This window comes from Vitis riparia, chromosome 14 (genome assembly GCF_004353265.1).
Source record: "Vitis riparia cultivar Riparia Gloire de Montpellier isolate 1030 chromosome 14, EGFV_Vit.rip_1.0, whole genome shotgun sequence".
Taxonomy (NCBI): domain Eukaryota; kingdom Viridiplantae; phylum Streptophyta; class Magnoliopsida; order Vitales; family Vitaceae; genus Vitis; species Vitis riparia.
In genome coordinates, this window is record NC_048444.1 from 8,878,042 (window position 1) to 8,896,093 (window position 18,052).

The following is an 18,052-nucleotide window of genomic DNA, read 5'->3' on the forward strand; positions in this document are numbered from 1 at the left end:
TTTAAAACAATAAATAACTTTAAAAAAATGAAATATTATCCAATTTCACTTTTTCTACCTTTTAAAACAACAAAACAAATAGATAGATATTAAAAAAAAAGATAAAAAGATAAACAAAGGAGTGAGATTAATTCTTAATAGGAATTAATCTTTTATATATATATATATATATATATATATATTTGTTTTAGTTATATTTTTAATATTTTATTTTCTTTAACCTTTTAAAAATATTTAATCAGATAATTAGATATAAGAAAAAAATTATGTGGGATTGATATAATGTCACGTGTATAATTATTACTAATCTTGAGGATAAAATAATAATAATAATAATTAGTCTTCTGATACTGATAATTAGTCTTCTGAGTCACCAAGAAATATTCCCACCAACTACTATAAATTCCACAAATAAATGACTACACCCTATGAAAAAATGTTGTGATGGGCTTTGGTGGGCTCCACCAATGCGTCACCAGAAACTTGTGCATCACAATAGCAGTTATAAAATTAATTATTAATTATCAACCAATAATTTTCAACTTTTTTAACCATAAATAAAATCATAAGATTGATTTAAAACTGTTGCTTTTTATTATTTTCTTTTGAGTAATGATTTCGAAAGTGGAATGTTTAAGACCTGTAACTGGTTTTAAAAATAGTTTTTAAAAACTATTTTCAAAAATTTTTAAAAAACTTAAATTGTTTTTAATATTTTAAATATAATTTTTATATTTAATATTTTATTTTTAATCATTTTACATGTTTATATAATTATTATTTTTTTAAAAAATTAATAATTTTTAAAAAACAAAAAATTGATTTAAAAAACACTTCTTAAATAGTTAAATATAGCCTTATTTTTAATATACTACTTTTTTCTGGCTGCTTTTGTTAGGGGAAAAAGAAAAAAAAAAGAAAAGAAAAAGAAAGAAAATTCCAAAAAGGAAAGTCAGGAGAGAGGTGAGGAGAACACATGGGGCAAAAGAGATGCTTATCTTCTAAAATCCGAATAGCCTCATTCCCAAGTTAACAGCTCCTTAACACCGTGGCATTTTTAAGCTCCTCCTATATTCTCATTCCCTTCTAAATCCTAATTTACCTAAATACCCCTATTTTTTTACACAATTTCCACTCGCCCAGTCACATTGCTGCCAGAGGCCAAAGGCCAATTCAGTCCTCACGTCAGACGCCTACGTTCCAATCATAAAAGCCATCGGACTAAATTCCCAAAAGACCCTACCAACCGCACCAAAAATAAACCTAAGTCAAGGGTATTATAGTAATTTCAACATATGGAATTGCTGTCGGAAATAAAAAAAAAGTAAGGAACGTGAGTGATCCGCGCAAAAGCACGAAAGGTGGGCTAAAAAGATAGGGAGGGAGTCAGAGAGAGAAAGAGGAGAGAGAAGGAAGAGAGAGAAACAGGGGGAGGTTGGTTTCGAGACGTTACCGGATTTCAAATTCCGAACTCGCCGGAATTTAGGAACTCCGTTCACGTCCGTCTAGGGTTTCTGTTCCATCTTTCTCTTCACTCTGCATCTCCAACACTTAGGGTTTGCTTTTTCGCCGATCTTTAGGGTTTTTTTATTCCTTTTTTTTTTTTTTTTTTCCGACCGTTGAGTTCGAATTCATTGTGCTTATGAAGTTGAGCCCACGATCTGTGATTTCGGGGCTTGGTGAGGGCAGGTTGTGGAAATTGTAGTGATGTTTACGCCGCAGAGAAAGGTGTGGTCGGGTTGGTCTCTCACGCCCAGGAGCGATGCCCAGAAGAACGCTGCTGGGTCGGGTTCGAATTTGAGCCCTAGAAATGGCGGAGTCGGCGATGGAAGTGTTTCGAAGGGAAAGAGTGCAGCTTTTGTTGAACCGGTGACGCCGGGCGAGAATGGTGGGAATATGGTGGAGCGGCCGGGCGAGGTCTCGTCGGACCTTGAAGCATTGGTTGCAAAGGTTTCAAAGCTTGAGAGCGAGGTTGGTAAATTTTTTTGACTCTTGCCTGTTTTTATGTTGGATACGGTAATTATTTGAAATTGGTGATTTATTAAGGCCAATTATGGTGCCTTGTCTTTTTGTTGAATTTTTTAAATTTTCTTAATTTTACTTGATTGCGATGAGCTGAAGATCAAAATCGTTCTTTGACGTTTGAGGGATTAGAGTTGAAGCATCAATTTGAAGTTTGGAAAGGGAACATGTGTATTTATGGTTTTTAACGTATAATTTGTTTGATGCCTTGTAAAGGTATATAAATGTGGTTTTTATTTTGGGTTTATGATGAAACAAGCATATAATAAGTGAAGGTTTTGGTTGAGTCACAAATCATCGAGAACATTTATGTTCCTCTCTATGGATTATGTTGGCCCAAGTAATGCAATAGTTGCCATGTTTCCTCCTGAGAATTAGAGATGATAGAGGAACAGTTTAATTGGGAGGCTGTCCACCTTCCGCTGATTGGGATGAGAATTTAAACTTATGGGTAATGACATTGATGAGTTGGTGATAATAGTTTTCCATCTTTCATGAACTCAAATAAATAAGAAAGTGAGAAATGAATTAAGGAGTTGATTACTTTGTAATTGTTAAGGACATTTGTGATTTTCTCTACTAGCAAAGTAGTAATCCTGAAATTAGGTGGCCTTCCTTATTTTCTTAAGTATTTTTATTTTTCATTGGAGGGCGGCCTCCTTGTTTAACTCTTAATAATTAGTAATGGTAACATGACAGTTAAATTTGTGAACTCCTTGACTGCTTTGTATTGCTTTCTGGCATTCATGAAGAATATTCAGTTGTAATTGGGCCATACTAAAAACCCCTTGTCCTGCCTCCGGGCATTAATGGTGTATGTCTTAGCAGTTGTGAGAGGAACTTGGGTAGCTGGCTAATTGGTATGGGGAAGGGAGCCTTAGCCATTGTATTTGATCTTTAGAAGGAGTTTGCATGACTGGGAATTGGGTTGACAGCTTTTTTGGCATGGATTCTATGAGGAGCGAGCATAGTTTTAAAAGGCGCAAGGCGCACCTAAGGTACAAAAGTCTTTACAGCTTAGGACTAAGACACAACACAAGGCGTGCGCTTGAGCCAAGTGAAATGTGAACGAGGATGCATATTAATTGTATAAAATACAAATCTAATCCAATCAATAAAAAATTTAATATTCTAAACATTTAAAAGAAACATTCAATAAAAAAAGTAATGAAATTATATAAATTTTAAGATGTAGTTACAAATTTCAAGAATAAAGTTGTATAAAAAAGGAAAGCATGCGAGGCACACTTTTTCAACAAGGCACATGCTTTGGCAAGCAAGACGTTATAACTAGGGAGTGGTTACACCTGGGGCCTAGGTGTGCTTAAAACCATGGGAGTGAGCTAATGTGGAGAAGTTAGATGGTCCTTGTTGGAAATTGTTGAATAAGAGCTAGCTTTGTGGTCTCCTTTTTCTTCTCCATACTGGCATGCTCTTACCTAGGCCATTCTAGAATTTTCTAGCTTCAGCTGTCTAGGCTTCTTGTGGGCTGCCTATGTCACGCTTCTTCATGTGAAAATAGTTCCAGAAAGTTCCCCTCCTTAGGCTAGTTGAGGTGTAGAGTTGCTCATCTTGTGATCTGTTGGTGTTAATTCAAAAAGGAAGAGGGGCTGGCACACCCTATTCTTCTGTGTTGTGGGCAGCATCTTGGTCTCTTCTATTTCCTAGGTTTGGAGTTTCTCAGCTATGACGAGAGTGGGGATGGGTTGAGTGATTCTTTCCATGATTGTTATTGTTTGGTATTTCCATTTTTCTTTGGAATATTTGGTCAAAAGGGGCAAAATAACCCCTAATTTGCAAAATAACCCTCCTCAATCTTTTTGCTGATACATAACCCTTTTTGAACTAAATTACCCTTAAACCACATAGAAAAGAAAACCTACCAAAAACCTGTGAAATCAAATGTCTTTCTTCTCCTATCTTTCCATTGTCTTTCAAATCTCTTTCTTTCTCTCTTTCTTCATTGCCTCCACTCATTTCTTTGTGTAACTCCACTTCTTTGTAACAACGTTCAACTCACCTCTCTTGTTGCTCTTTTCTATCTCTTAGTTGAAACCCACTATCATCCTTCTTTCAACTAAAATTTCATTCATTTCTTTGTTATTTGAAAGTGGTTAACATGAAATGAAGTTTTAATTGTAGGAAGACACGACTTTGAACTTTCAATAAAGAATATTAAAGAATATGTTGAAAATGCAAGTGTTTTTCATTTTAAATTTCTAGCAATATTTAGGGATCTAATTATATTGCAATGGCTTTTGGAGCATGAGTAAACTCATATTAAGTTTGTTGTAAATGAAACTTAATCTTGCTATACTTCATGTAAAAATCTTAAATGAAAACTTAACCATAATTAAGTAAGTTGTAAATCAAACCTAACCATAGTGCAGTTCAAGTGACCATTATGATATAGGACTTAACCCTAGTTAAGTTTTTTATAAATAGAACTTAATCTCGACACAATTTAGGTGAACACCTCGAACGAAAATGAGTTGTGTGAAAGATAAGAGAATGGGCACATTATGAGATGAGAAAGATTTTTCTCAAAACGTTGCGAAGAGAGAGAAAAATGAAGTTAACAACATGAGGCAATAATGAAAGAAAGTTTGAAGTCACACTTAAAGATTAAGACCTAGCAGTGAAACGAACTTTGCTAGTATCAAAGTTCAGGTGGGAAAGGGAAAAAATTAAGTTTGAGAGATAAATGAGTTTAGAGAAATGATTAAATGATTAAAATAGGTGGGAAGATATGTTTTTGGAGGGAAACAAAATGTAAAAGGATACAAGTGTCCGAAAAGTGTCATCTTTCAACAAGATTAGAGAGGGAGGTCATTTTTGCAATTTGACAGTTATTTTAGCATGTGTCCAAATAACCTTTTTCTTTCTTTCTTTCCTTTTTTCTGATAATCTTTCTAGGGTGGTTTTAAATTATCTTATTAATTTTCATCTTTTCTGGCTTGATCTTGTTCTTTCACTTAGCCACTATTTTAATTTTGTAACCTGTTAGGCTTGTTTTCCTTTTTTCTTTTGTGCCCAAAGCAGACCAGTGCCTAGAGTGTGGAGAACTCTGGTCATTTTATGTTTGTTTTACTATCTATTCCATAAGCCATTCGATGTTTTTCTTTTTCATTTATTCTCAACGTTTCAGTTCCTGCTAAGTGATCAAATTTTGGTTTTGATATTAAAAAAAATACATTAATCTTATCACGACTTGTTTTGTGAACAGATTTTTGAATACCAATACAATATGGGGCTTCTTCTCATTGAGAAAAAGGAGTGGACTTCTAAGTATGATGAACTCAGGCAAGCATTGGTAGATGTAAAAGATGCCCTCAAACGAGAACAAGATGCACATTTGGTTGCAATGTCTGAAGTTGAGAAGCGTGAGGAGAATTTGAGGAAAGCCTTGGGAATTGAGAAGCAGTGTGTGCTTGATGTACGTTTTCTTCCCACTGTTTCATATTTTCTTTATATTTTTCACTTCCATTTTGGAAAATACTCTGGATGGCATGACTAACGCTTTAGTGGGGTTGTTGTTTTTCCTCCCTTATGAGTATGTTTATGTGTTCTGATAAAATAAAAGGTATGTTTATGTGCCTCTTTGCTATAAGCTGATCAAATAGCTAGGTTCTAAATTGATATTTTTGAATTGTCTTCTGGTTGATCTTGTCAAATGAAGTGATTTCATTTCCCCCTAGTTACTTTGCTTTTCTGTTGTAATCGTGGAAGATGTTTAAAGTGTGGATATCCTTTACCACATCTTTTGATTTGATATTTTGTCAGACTTAGCATAGATGTTTAATTCTCATCTGTGATGTTCACTGATTAACATTATTTGTTGACTTGTCTGCATGGTTCTGATTTAGCATATGCTATCTAGTTGTCCTTCTTTTGTCTATAAAAAAAAAATCTAGTTGTCCTTCTTTGTCCCATTTTTTTTTCATGTGACTCATTTGTATTGGCATTCTGCTCCTTTTGTTTGGTTAACTGAGATTTGAAATTGTTAGAAGAATAAGCCAAGAAATCAGCAATTTTTTATCTCCATATATATCTAATTTCTCCTACCATATTTTTCCTTTCTTGTAAAAGCTGACCCATGATTCTTGTACCAAGAATCTGGGTAACTTCTACATAGGAACCTAAGGTAAATTTCCATATAGGATTCTTGCAATTGGATTGCTTGATTTTAGTGATTTTTTTTGTAAGTAGCCTAATTTAGGTGATCTCATCCTTTGTATATATGTATTGTAAATCAGAATGTAAAGATACACAGGAGATTTTTTTCATCATGGTATTAGAGCCAAAAGTTTGACTCTGCCAAGGTCACATACAACCTTCATTGTTGTAGCTTGTTCCCTCTTTTAACTAGCCTTGGTTGTTGGTTCCTTAGTTCCCATTGTAATTCCCTCAAGGTCATTACTTGTTTACTCCAAAAAAAAAAAAAAAAAAAAGCCAGAAACCTTGTTGTTTTTTCCCTAAAAATGTCCTCTCAAACAACCCTACCCTTCAATCCCTCCTCTACACTCCGAACCTTATCACCTTTATCTACCCATCATAGTGATAGCCCTACACTCCAAATCACCACTCAAAAACTCAATGGCCAGAATTTCCTACAATGGTCCCAATTAGCCAAACTTTTCATTAAAAGTTAAGGGAAGATGGGCTATGTCACGAGTGCCAAATCAAACCCGACTCCAATGATCCACGATATAAATTATGGGATGAGGAAAATTCCATGGTGATGTCTTGGCTACTACACTTCATGCAACTGAAGATTAGCCAAACATACTTGTTTCTCTCCACTGCCAAAGAGATTTTGGATGCCATTAGTCAAACGTATTCCAAGAGTGGAATAACAACACAAGTATATGAGTTGAATTGTCGATTTCATGCTACAAAACAAGGAAGCTAGTTTGTCACTAAATATTACAATAAATTGCGAAGCTTATGACTGGAATTAGATCATTACCAACACATAGAAATGGTAGTTGCTAAATGATTGAAGAAGATAATGGAGCAAGATAGAGTATTTCATGTGGTGAATGCATGAATTGGTTTACCACACTGACAACATATGCAATGTGTGGTTGAGTGTGAGATAAATAAATTAATTTCCCCATCAATCTTTGATAGAGGCCATGGTCTACCATATCATCCTTTATTTTTCCTCCTAATTTATGATTTTGCTCAACTGGAGTCTGTTGGTTTGCATCCTAACATCCCTATCTCCCTTGGCAAATCGGGGATATATTTTTGTTGGAAAATTAATATTCCCCCTTTTAAACGTGCCACTTCAATCCCGAGGAAATATTTTAGACGCCTTAGATCCTTGATCTCAAATTCATTAGACAAATAAGTTTTTAGTCTTTGAATTTCCCCCTCGTCATTTCCAGTAACAATAATGTTATCCATATAAACTATCAAGACAATCAACTTACCAGATGAGTTATGTTTGATAAACAATGTGTGGTCTCCTTGGCTTTTATGGTAGTTCATTCTTATCATTGATTTTGTAAATCTCCCAAACCATGCTCTTGGAGGTTGTTTAGGTCCATAAAGAGACTTCTTAGGCTTGCAGACTTTGTTCTTCCAAGCCTTGTCACCAAACCCTGATGGAGTGTCCATGTATACCTCTTCTTCTAAGTTGCCATGTAAGAAAGTATTCTTCACATCAAATTGCTACAAAGGCCAATCAAGATTAGCAACTAAAGACAATAGAATACGAATAGTGTTCATTTTTGCCACTGGTGCAAAGGCCTCTTGGTAGTCAATGCTATAAGTTTGGGTAAATCCTTTAGCTACCAATCTAGCCTTATACCTTTTTATTGTCCCATTAGCCTTGTATTTAATTGTGAAAATCCACTTACAACCTACTGTTTCTTCCCATTGGGAAGCTCAACTATATCCCAAGTCTCATTTGTTTTTTTTCAAAGCTTGCATCTCCTCATTAATTGCTTTCCTTCAATTCTCATCTCTGGGTGCCTCTTGGATTGTGTTTGGAATCTCAACAGAAGACATTTGTGTAATAAAGCCTCGGTATGTAGATGATAAATGATGTAATGAGGTAAAATTTGAAATAGGATGCTGAGTGCATTTTCTAGTGCCTTTCCTCAATGCAATGGGCCAATACAAATCATTATAGACACTAGAATGAGTATTTTCATTTTCTGATTCAGGGTTGGATGATGGGATATGAGAGGATGTTGTAGATTTTCCTGAATTTACCCGGTGTTCGTTGTTGTGGGGCGGTCAACATCCTGAGGTTTGAGGCCCCATGGAGAGTCCTAAGGGCTCGACCATGGAAGGTTCCTCGGTTATAAAAAAAGAAAAAAAGAAAAAAAAGAAAGAATAATTTATTATTTTAAATGATTATGTTTGATATGAATTATATTTATATGATGATGATTTATTATTTTATATTAAAATATGTGATATGAATTATATTGATTTACCATATAGGCTGATGATGTTGGAATTGAAACTCGGAGACAATTTCATATTTATTTTTCATCAATTTGATGACAATTGCACCATTTTATATCACAATTTTGTTTTATATCACAATTTTGTTTTATTTAATTATACTTATTATTATTTTTTTAAATTTTATAATTTTTTGAATCTTTTAACTTATAAATTTGTGAATCGCCTGATATCGAGCCAAAACGCTAAGACCGATGTGCCTCAAGACCCTTTGAGTGAATGACCAATACCGTGATTTTGAATCATGCTCAAAAGGCGCCATGAGATCATGGTAAATGCTGAAAAACACTGCCACCCACTACCTAAAGCTCCACCAATCAATAAAGTCCAACATGGGCAAAGGGCCATTATCAAAGTTATTACTAATGAACCAAAGATTGATTGTAATTGTTGTTGTTTAGTTTTACTTTTGGCGGGAGGATTCCTCATCCTCCTTTTGTACTTCTTTTTCTATCAATATATTCATGCGTGGTTTCCTATCAGAAAAAAAAAAAAAGATTGATTGTAATTGTTTGAGGAGGCAAGAATAATTATATTTAGTTGTTTGAAAAACATCAACCTTGGAAGACAAGTATTTTTTATATGGTTCTCTCACCTGTAAAAAAAATATGTTATATGATTCTCTCATAGAAAAATAAATAAATAACCCAAGTTTAGTTGAAAATTTTCAAAAAAGAAAGCTAAATAGGAGTTTTTGTTTTTTATTTTTTATATTTTAAATACCATCATCAAAGTTCTTACTAATGAACCATTTTGTTAATTGTTTGAGAAGATAAAAATAATTATTTTAGTTTGCAAAATTAGCATGCTGAGGGTAATTCCTAACTTAAAATTTTAATCTCTCACAGCTCATTTGTTCATATTCAGTTAATTGAGAAAAAATTAAAAAAATTTAGTTTCGGTACAAAAAATTAATGAAATTGTTGAAATTTTTTAAGAAAATTTCTCACTAGATCCTTTTAAATTTATTTTTAAAATTTCCTTTAAAGATTCATTTTTATCACACCACAAGTAATGCCAATAGCATGTTATATACTGTACACATGATCATTAGGTCATGTGTACAGTATATAACATGCTATTGGCATTACTTGTGGTGTGATGCATTTATATATATATTTTTTAACCTTTCAAAATTTAGTTGATTCATTAATAATGACCATGTGTTGCATCCCAAATATGAAAACCCATCCATATCACTTATTAATTGACTATTTTTTAGAGTATTAATTTCAAGGATTGCCCCTCCTTTTGTGCTCTTGAGGCCTGGCTCAAGTGGTAAAGGGATGGGGGAGGATTTGTGGGAGGTTCTAAGTTCAAGTCCCAATGGGGACAAAAATTTACTTATATAAAAAAAAAGGATTGCCCCTCCTTTTTCAAAGATTGCCCCCTCCTAATAAAAGTTTCTGGCTCTGTTCTTGCTTAATTAATCAGACAGGTTAAGCTGGCTAAGTACAGTGCCTAAGTGTTGGATTTTCTTCTGGTTGAGTTTGTAGCCTTGGCTTCTTCTAGTGTGTGTATATGTTTCTTCCTTTTCTTTTTGGGTCTATTTTTTTAGCTTTGGTTGGGAGATCTTGCCTATATTTTTCCTTTTTGGTGAGATTTTATATTGATGTGAAGGATCACTCATTGGCTTGCTTCTTCCTTTTTGGTCAGATTTTGTTCCAATGTGAAGGATAATTTTTCATTCATTGTATTGATTCAGTTTAATGAATTGGTCATATCTGATACCAAAATAAATGTTTTCAGCCAATGCACCATTTTCAGAAAATGTCAAAGTGCTGTTTTTTTTGCATTTTAAAAAAACGCTGTGCCTTAACTTTCAAAATGGATTTGAAAGTGAAAAGACTAGATTCATTTCTACTCTCAAGTGGGTCCTTGAGGCCTAGATTCTCTAAGCATGCATTTGGAAACATCTTCTAGAAAGAATGTTCTGCAAGCCATTATGGTAATTATTAGTTAGCCCATTTTTGTCATATTTGAAGAATTGGAAATGTTCAAATTTGATATAATTATGAATAAATTTGCCTTTTTTTTCATTTTTTTTTTTATAAAAATCTTGATTTAGAAATTATCTGGGACCTGCTTTCTTAACTGATTGCTTCATCTCAAAACTTAAATGATACTTCTGTAGAAAAACATTGTCCAGAAATTTGTAAAAGATTCAACTCTTGAATAGGAAACTGAAATATTATTAAAATGTAGAAGATTATACCAGCAAGGATGAGAGATCTTTCCAGTGAAACAAAGCAGGGATGCAAGATTTTAAGAAAATAATGCGCCTCCCAACATCAAGAAAGAAAAGCCATCACCCGTACACCTAGATTATACTAAAATTCCCTTTTTGTGGGTTTATTAGGGGCTTAATGGTGAAGGTGGCGTCCTCTTGACCATTCTGTCAGCTTCATGCTCAGCCAATCTAGGCTTCCAATTGAAAGAATATCCCAAATTATGGAAGACATCAACAATCTGATGCAGCCACTGATCATATCTCTTGTGACTCTAAACCCCAGCTATAACAGTTTCTGAATCCCCCACCATCTTAAGGTTATTATTATCTATTGAAGCCGCCCTTTTCAGGACTTCTAGTAAAGTGATGATCTCAAAGTAGCATTCCCAACATGCAGATTTCAGAATGTCTGTAAAATATTTAGTAGTATGGAAGTGTTTGTGGTTAATTTGTAGTAACTCTATAAAAAAAAAAAGGAAAAAAAAAAAGAAGATGATTAATTTGAAGTATCCAATAAGCCTATATCCTGAAACTTGAATGGAATCCCAAATGTATTTAAATAACTGAAGAATGTTGTGCAGGTTTTCCAATCCTGCTGCAGCAGTAAATTGTTCTAGAAGACTTGTTTCATCTGGAATGAACCTGTCCTATCATTGGTGTGGTGGTGGCATGATATCCACAAGAAAGGTGTGATTAAAAGCAATTTAGTGCAGTTGTAAAGTGCTCTGAGAAGATCTTCATGAAGAAGAGATTTCTATCTAATGTGTGGAAAAATTTCAATTCTGAATCTTCTTTCTTGTAATTCTTCTGCAAAATCTTCTAGCTCCCACCTTTGCTGAAATGAGTTTTTAGGCTGCAAAAGCTTCTACTTTAGTGTATGTGTAAACCAGATACACTTAAAAAAAGTTGTCCTAATTCTTTTTGAAATATATGACATATCTATAGGCATCACTTATTGTTGGATTTTCTGCTGAAATTTGCTATTCTGATTCTCTTAATTGTTCTGTGTATGCCTGTGGAAATTTCATTCATGTAACTTCTTTTGTAAAGTTATTTCTCTTGTGGGTGGGTTAGCATATACTTTTTAAGTTTGTGAAAACTGTCCCTAGAAATTTTTTGTGGTTAGCGTGTACTTGTGTTCACAAACAATATTGTGGTTGATGCAGCTAGAGAAGGCCTTGCATGAGATGCGTTCAGAGTATGCAGAAATTAAGTTTACATCTGATTCAAAGTTGGCTGAAGCAAATGCTTTGGTGACTAGCATTGAGGAGAGATCTTTTGAGGTAGAAGCAAAGTTACATGCTGCTGATGCTAAGCTTGCAGAGGTGAGCAGAAAGAGTTCTGAGATTGAGAGAAAATCACAAGAGGTGGATGCTCGAGAAAATGCACTTAGAAGGGAACGGTTATCCTTCAATGCAGAGTATGCTCAAGGACTTTAATCTCTTGGCCTTAACATCCCTGAATTTATGTACTCTGACAATATATTTGCTCTAAGTTTTTTTAGGAGTATTACAACATTTTAAGTATCATTTCTTAACTTGCGAATTTTGTTCCTTTTATTTCAGGCGAGAAGCACATGAGACTACTTTATCTAAACAGAGGGAAGACTTACGAGAATGGGAAAAGAAATTACAAGAGGAAGAAGAGAGGCTGGGCGAAGGTCGGAGAATCCTCAATCAAAGGGAGGAGAGGGCAAATGAAAATGATAAGATCTTTAAGCAGAAAGAGAAGGACCTTGAAGAGGCACAGAAGAAGAATGAAATGACTCATTTAACTTTGAAAAAGAAAGAAGATGATATAAGTGGCAGGCTATCAAACCTAACTCTAAAAGAGAAGGCAATTTTTTTCTCTCAATCAACCAAGCTCAGTTGTCTCAGAATCTGTAGTCATGTTTTTAATATAGCTGATTATTCTGGTGCAGGAAACTGATGCTGTGAGACAGAGTTTAGAGATTAAAGAGAAGGAATTACTTGAATTGGAAGAAAAGCTTTGTGCTAGAGAAAGAGTGAGTCCATGGGACCTTGTGATTCATATATGTTCATTGTGTTTATGGTCAATGGATGGATGCATGTGGACATAAACCTCTACAATGTTTGTTGTTTTTATGGTACACAAATTTTGTGGGCAGTCAAACTTTTGGCGTGGAAAAGAACCAGGAAATGTGTGAGACAGAGGTGGAGAGGGAAATCGAATGTGTGTGTGTGGTTGGGGTTGGGGGTTTGTGTGTATTTTTTGTGGATAAGGATATGACTGCACATAGCTTGAAATGTTATTTTCTTTTTTGGTAGGTTTTAGTGTGTATTTCTTCTACATTAAGAAGCCCCAACGTCCCCTCCCTTGATTTTCTCTATTATATTTTGTTTTTTATTTTCCTTCTTCATGGAGATCTGATTCACCTGCTTTTGACCTCTCTTTTAATTCGATAAATTTCATTGCTTTGTGAAGGAAAAGTATGCTATGTCCTGAAACCACGACAACAATCTAGTGGCAGATAAAATCACTTTGCCAGCCCCATTTTTTAAAGTCATGCTTCTGATGTTCTTCTTTTGCATGGATTTCCAACAGGTTGAAATTCAGAAGCTAGTTGATGAGCACAACATCATTCTTGATGTGAAGAAACGCGAATTTGAGTTGGAAATTGAACAAAAGAGGAAATCCTTGGAGGAGGAATTGAAAAGCAAGGTGGTTGAAGTGGAGAAGAAGGAAACTGAATTTAATCACATGGAGGCGAAAGTTGCAAAAAGAGAGCAGGCATTGGAGAAGAAACTGGAAAAGTTTAAGGAAAAAGAGAAGGAATTTGAATCTAAATCAAAAGCTCTGAAGGAAAAGGAAAAGTCAATTAGAGCTGAGGAGAAAAACTTGGAGGCTGAAAAGAAACATATACTTGCTGATAAAGAGGATTTGCTTAGTCTCAAGGCTGAAGCTGAGAAGATAAGGGTTGAAATTGAAGAACAGAAATTGAAGCTACATGAGGAGAGGAAACAGCTTGAAATAACTGAAGAAGAAAGGTCAGAATTTCTCCGCCTGCAATCAGAATTGAAACAGGAGATAGAAAAGTACAGACTTGAGAAGGAAGTTCTTTTGAAGGAAGTTGAAGATTTGAAACTACAAAGGGAGACTTTTGAGAGAGAGTGGGAAGTGTTAGATGAGAAGAGAGCTGAGATTGAGAAGGATCTGATTGATGTCAGTGAACAGAGGGAAAAGTTAGAAAAATTAAAACATTCTGAAGAGGAAAGGTTAAAAACTGAGAAGCTGGCAACACAGGACTACATACAAAGGGAGTTTGAATCTCTGAAGCTGGCTAAAGAATCATTTGCAGCCAGCATGGAGCATGAGCAGTCAGTGTTGTCTGAAAAAGCTCAGAGTGAGAAAAGCCAAATGATTCATGATTTTGAGCTGTTGAAAAGAGAACTTGAGACTGATATACAGAACAGGCGGGAAGAGCTGGAGAAACAGCTGCAGGAGAGGGAGAAGGTATTTGAGGAAGAGAGGGAGAGAGAATTAAACAATGTTAATTACTTAAGAGAAGTAGCTCGGCAAGAAATGGAAGAAGTGAAACTGGAAAGACTTAGGATAGAAAAAGAAAAACAGGAAGTTGCTGCAAATAAGAAGCATCTTGATGAGCATCAATTTGAAATGCGGAAAGACATTGATGAACTTGTTTCCCTTAGCAGAAAGTTGAAGGATCAGAGGGAACTTTTCAGTAAGGAGAGAGAACGCTTCATTGCATTTGTTGAGCAACAGAAGAGCTGCAAGAACTGTGGAGAAATAACCTGTGAGTTTGTGCTTTCGGATCTACAACCTTTACCCGAAATCGAGAATGTGGAAGTCCCCCCTCTGCCAAGACTGGCTGATCGTTATTTCAAGGGAAGCGTTCAGGGTAATATGGCTGCTTCTGAGAGGCAAAATAATGAGATGACTCCAGGAATAGTTGGTTCAGGATCTCCAACATCCGGTGGAACCATTTCTTTTCTCCGGAAATGCACTTCGAAGATATTTAACTTATCGCCTGGTAAAAAGATTGAGGTTGCTGCCATTCAAAATCTGACAGAGGCACCTGAGCCCAGCAGACAAGCTATAGTGGAACCGTCAAAAAGATTAGGTAGCACTGAAGATGAGCCAGAACCATCTTTTAGGATTGCAAATGATTCCTTTGATGTCCAGAGGATCCAATCTGATAACAGTATCAAAGAGGTGGAAGCTGGCCAAGATCTATCTATTGATGAGAGCAACATTGACAGTAAGGCACTAGAACTTCAGCAACATTCTCAGCACTCTGATTTAAAGGGTGCTCGGCGCAAACCTGGAAAAAGAAGCAAGCAAAGAATTCATAGAACCCGCTCTGTGAAGGCAGTTGTCAGAGATGCTAAGGCTATATTAGGGGAATCTTTAGAACTTAGTGAGAATGAGCATCCAAATGGAAATCCTGAGGATTCTGCTCATATGAATGATGAAAGCCGTGGAGAATCTAGTTTTGCAGATAAAGGGACTCCCAGAAATGGAAGGAAGCGACAACGTGCTTACACATCTCAAACAATGGTGAGTGAGCAGGATGGTGATGACAGTGAAGGACGTTCTGATAGTGTAATGGCACGTAGGCAAGGGAAGAGGAGACAGAAAGTTCCTCCAGCTGTGCAAACTCTTGGTCAAGAAAGATACAATCTCAGACGGCCTAAAAAGTAAATACTGAATCCTTGTATTTTGAGCAATGTTGTGAATATGTGATTTTAATTGTTGTGTATATTATTTTTTTTATGAGGATTGTTCTGTGAATTCTGTTCCAGTTCCAACCTATATATATATGCATTTGCACTTGCGCCTTGATTGCTATATGAGTTGTTGTGTTCATCGGTAGTCAATAGCTGAGTTTCCTTTGTTTTTGTAGATATTATTTGATTGAGCATTGCAAAATTACTAACACATGAATATCCCTAATATTTGTGTTTATGATGACTACCAGTACAGTGACAGTTGCAGCTGCTAAATCCTCGACTAACCTGCATAAAAGAAAGGAGACTGAAACTGATGGCAGTGGTGCTGGAGGTACAGGAGAAGAAATTCCCGACTGCAATGCTGCCCCTGCAACTTCAGTGGGACTTATCAGTGAGAACGGTGGAAGCACACATGTTTTGCAGGCCGAGACATTCAAAACCATTGTTGATGTCCATTTCCCATCAGATAGGGTTGTTAGGGTAATCTCTCTCTCTCTCTCTCTCTCTCTCTTTCTCTCTCCTGTGTTTTCATACACACTATAGCAAGGAACCAGTCCAATTACACGGAAGACCATTCTTTTAAATAGTACAAGGAAAACAAATAATGAAACTTCTAGTAACCCCCATAGTGTTGGATATCTCATAACAAAATTGGTTATTTTAAAGAGTGGCCAATGAAAGATATCATCTTGGAAGGAATTAGAGATATCGACTTAGGATCTATTGATTTCATTGCTGTCACTTGAGATGCCAGAGTAACTAACAGGAATCCCATTTCCACAGCAGTATGTGTCAACACCAATCTTCAGAATATCCCTGTGATTGGGCTATAGAAGATCTATCCATTGGTGTGCTACTGAATTTGACTATAGGTTTCCCCAATGTGAGCATTCAAATATGTGGATCGTGATATGCTTGCCTCCTTTATTAGAAAGAACACAACCAGATGGAAGTCCAGTGTGTTATATTCAATTTTAGGAATTATTCTTCATTAATATGAAAAATTTTGTTAGTCAATCTTGGGTGGGTGGGTTCATGAGAAAAACAAGTAGCCATATATATGGTCTTCATATATGTAATCTTTATGGAAATCAAAACTATTCCAGTACCAACTAAACATTTAAAGTCATTGTTTCTGAAAAATTTGAATACAATCACGGACTTCAAGCAAGATGGGAATTGAGAGAGTGAAATGGGCGGGCGCATGGTGTTTGCTAGCCTCATGGAGGCTAAAGATCCAAAATTGATGTGGTTTTTAGCATGTAAGTGCTCGTTTTGTTCTTCAGACCAATTTATATGGACCTCCCATTTGGTTTTTGTTTCAGTATCTATTAGGAGGAGAGTATACGGATAAAACTTTTCAGAAAAGCTGCTACTTGGACATAAATTTCTGTTGGGAGTGTCTAAATCAACTTTTTCTGACCTGTAATTTGAACCGTTGTATGACAGCTTGAAGCAGCAGAAGACACTCAAGACGACAATGCTGATGCAACAAAAGAGTTGGTGGAGAACATGGCATTGAGTGAAGAGGTGAACGAGACACCTGATGAAGGGCCTATGGAGTATAGTGATGGGAATTTGGATGAGGGCAGGAGTAAGCCTCCCAAGGAAGGTGGGGAAGGGAATGGGGACGGGGATGAGGATGAGGATACAAATGAAGATGATGAAGATGAAGAGTATGAACATCCTGGGGAAGTTTCAATCGGAAAGAAGCTTTGGACCTTTCTAACCACGTGATCACTCTGGACCCTACTACTGGGTTGGTGGGTTTAGCCAAGTATTGTATCAGCTGTTTTAGTCATGGCTGTTAGGGGGGCCTCTCTCTGATGTGTAGTAGTGTGTATTTTAACATGAGTCAATGTAGTAGTGAGTATGAAAGTTGTAATTGGGGTGGGGGTGGGGGGGTGGATTGGTTTTTTTCGGCTTCTTTTTCTTCCATGTTTTAGGATTCTCAGCACGTTCTCTCATTTTTACAACCACCTTCATGATTTGATGGGGTAGTAGCAGACTAGCAGTCCCGCCAGTGCAATTTTTAACGCCGGACGTAGCTTCTTGTACTAAGTTGTTTGTAGCAAATGCTTGTATTCTCTCTCTCCCTATTTCAAAGTTCCATCTAAAACTTGTTGGCCATTAATTTCTGGTTTTTGTAATTGGGTTGGTTTGTGAAATGTTTTCTTGTGTGAATGGTCGGATTACTAATTCGAAATGGAAGTATGGATACAAAATTTATTCTGATATAAATTAAAATTTTAATTTTTTAAATTTCACCTTCATTTTTATTCTTATTATCATTTTTATTTGATAATAAAAATTGCTCCCTAGATCATAATCTCGGTATATCGAAATGGATATCTGATTATAATCTCTTTCCTCCCAACAAATTACTGAAATTCTCTTCGTAGTATCCTTTTGTCATGCCACATTTTGTATTTTCCTTTAGCCTGCTTACTGAACTCACAAGCTTCATCACACATAGCTTCTAGCTCCAATAAGTCCAGTTTCCTATTCTCGCTAATTTTATCCCAATCAAAATTTCAATTTTCCGATTGCCCAATAAGCCTAAAGTTCAAGTTCTACTAGAAGGTTGATAGGCTTTTCCATATGC

General features: G+C 35.7%; 1 protein-coding gene across 2 annotated transcripts; it reads left to right on the plus strand.

The window, feature by feature from the left end:
* The first annotated feature begins 1,370 nt into the window (after nucleotides 1-1,370).
* On the plus strand, nucleotides 1,371-17,631 carry LOC117929714 (protein CROWDED NUCLEI 1). 2 transcript variants are annotated; one of them, XM_034850095.1, is made up of 8 exons: nucleotides 1,371-1,971; nucleotides 5,249-5,458; nucleotides 11,902-12,155; nucleotides 12,301-12,571; nucleotides 12,657-12,740; nucleotides 13,301-15,414; nucleotides 15,696-15,927; nucleotides 16,897-17,631. In XM_034850095.1, the coding sequence occupies exons 1-8, from the start codon at nucleotides 1,708-1,710 to the stop codon at nucleotides 17,182-17,184; spliced, it is 3,717 nt and encodes a 1,238-aa protein (XP_034705986.1). In that variant the 5' UTR covers nucleotides 1,371-1,707; the 3' UTR covers nucleotides 17,185-17,631. The 2 variants fall into 2 exon arrangements, with proteins under 2 accessions (XP_034705986.1, XP_034705987.1); XM_034850096.1 differs by lacking the exons at nucleotides 1,371-1,971; nucleotides 5,249-5,458 and adding an exon at nucleotides 11,291-11,422.
* The last annotated feature ends 421 nt before the right edge of the window (nucleotides 17,632-18,052 follow it).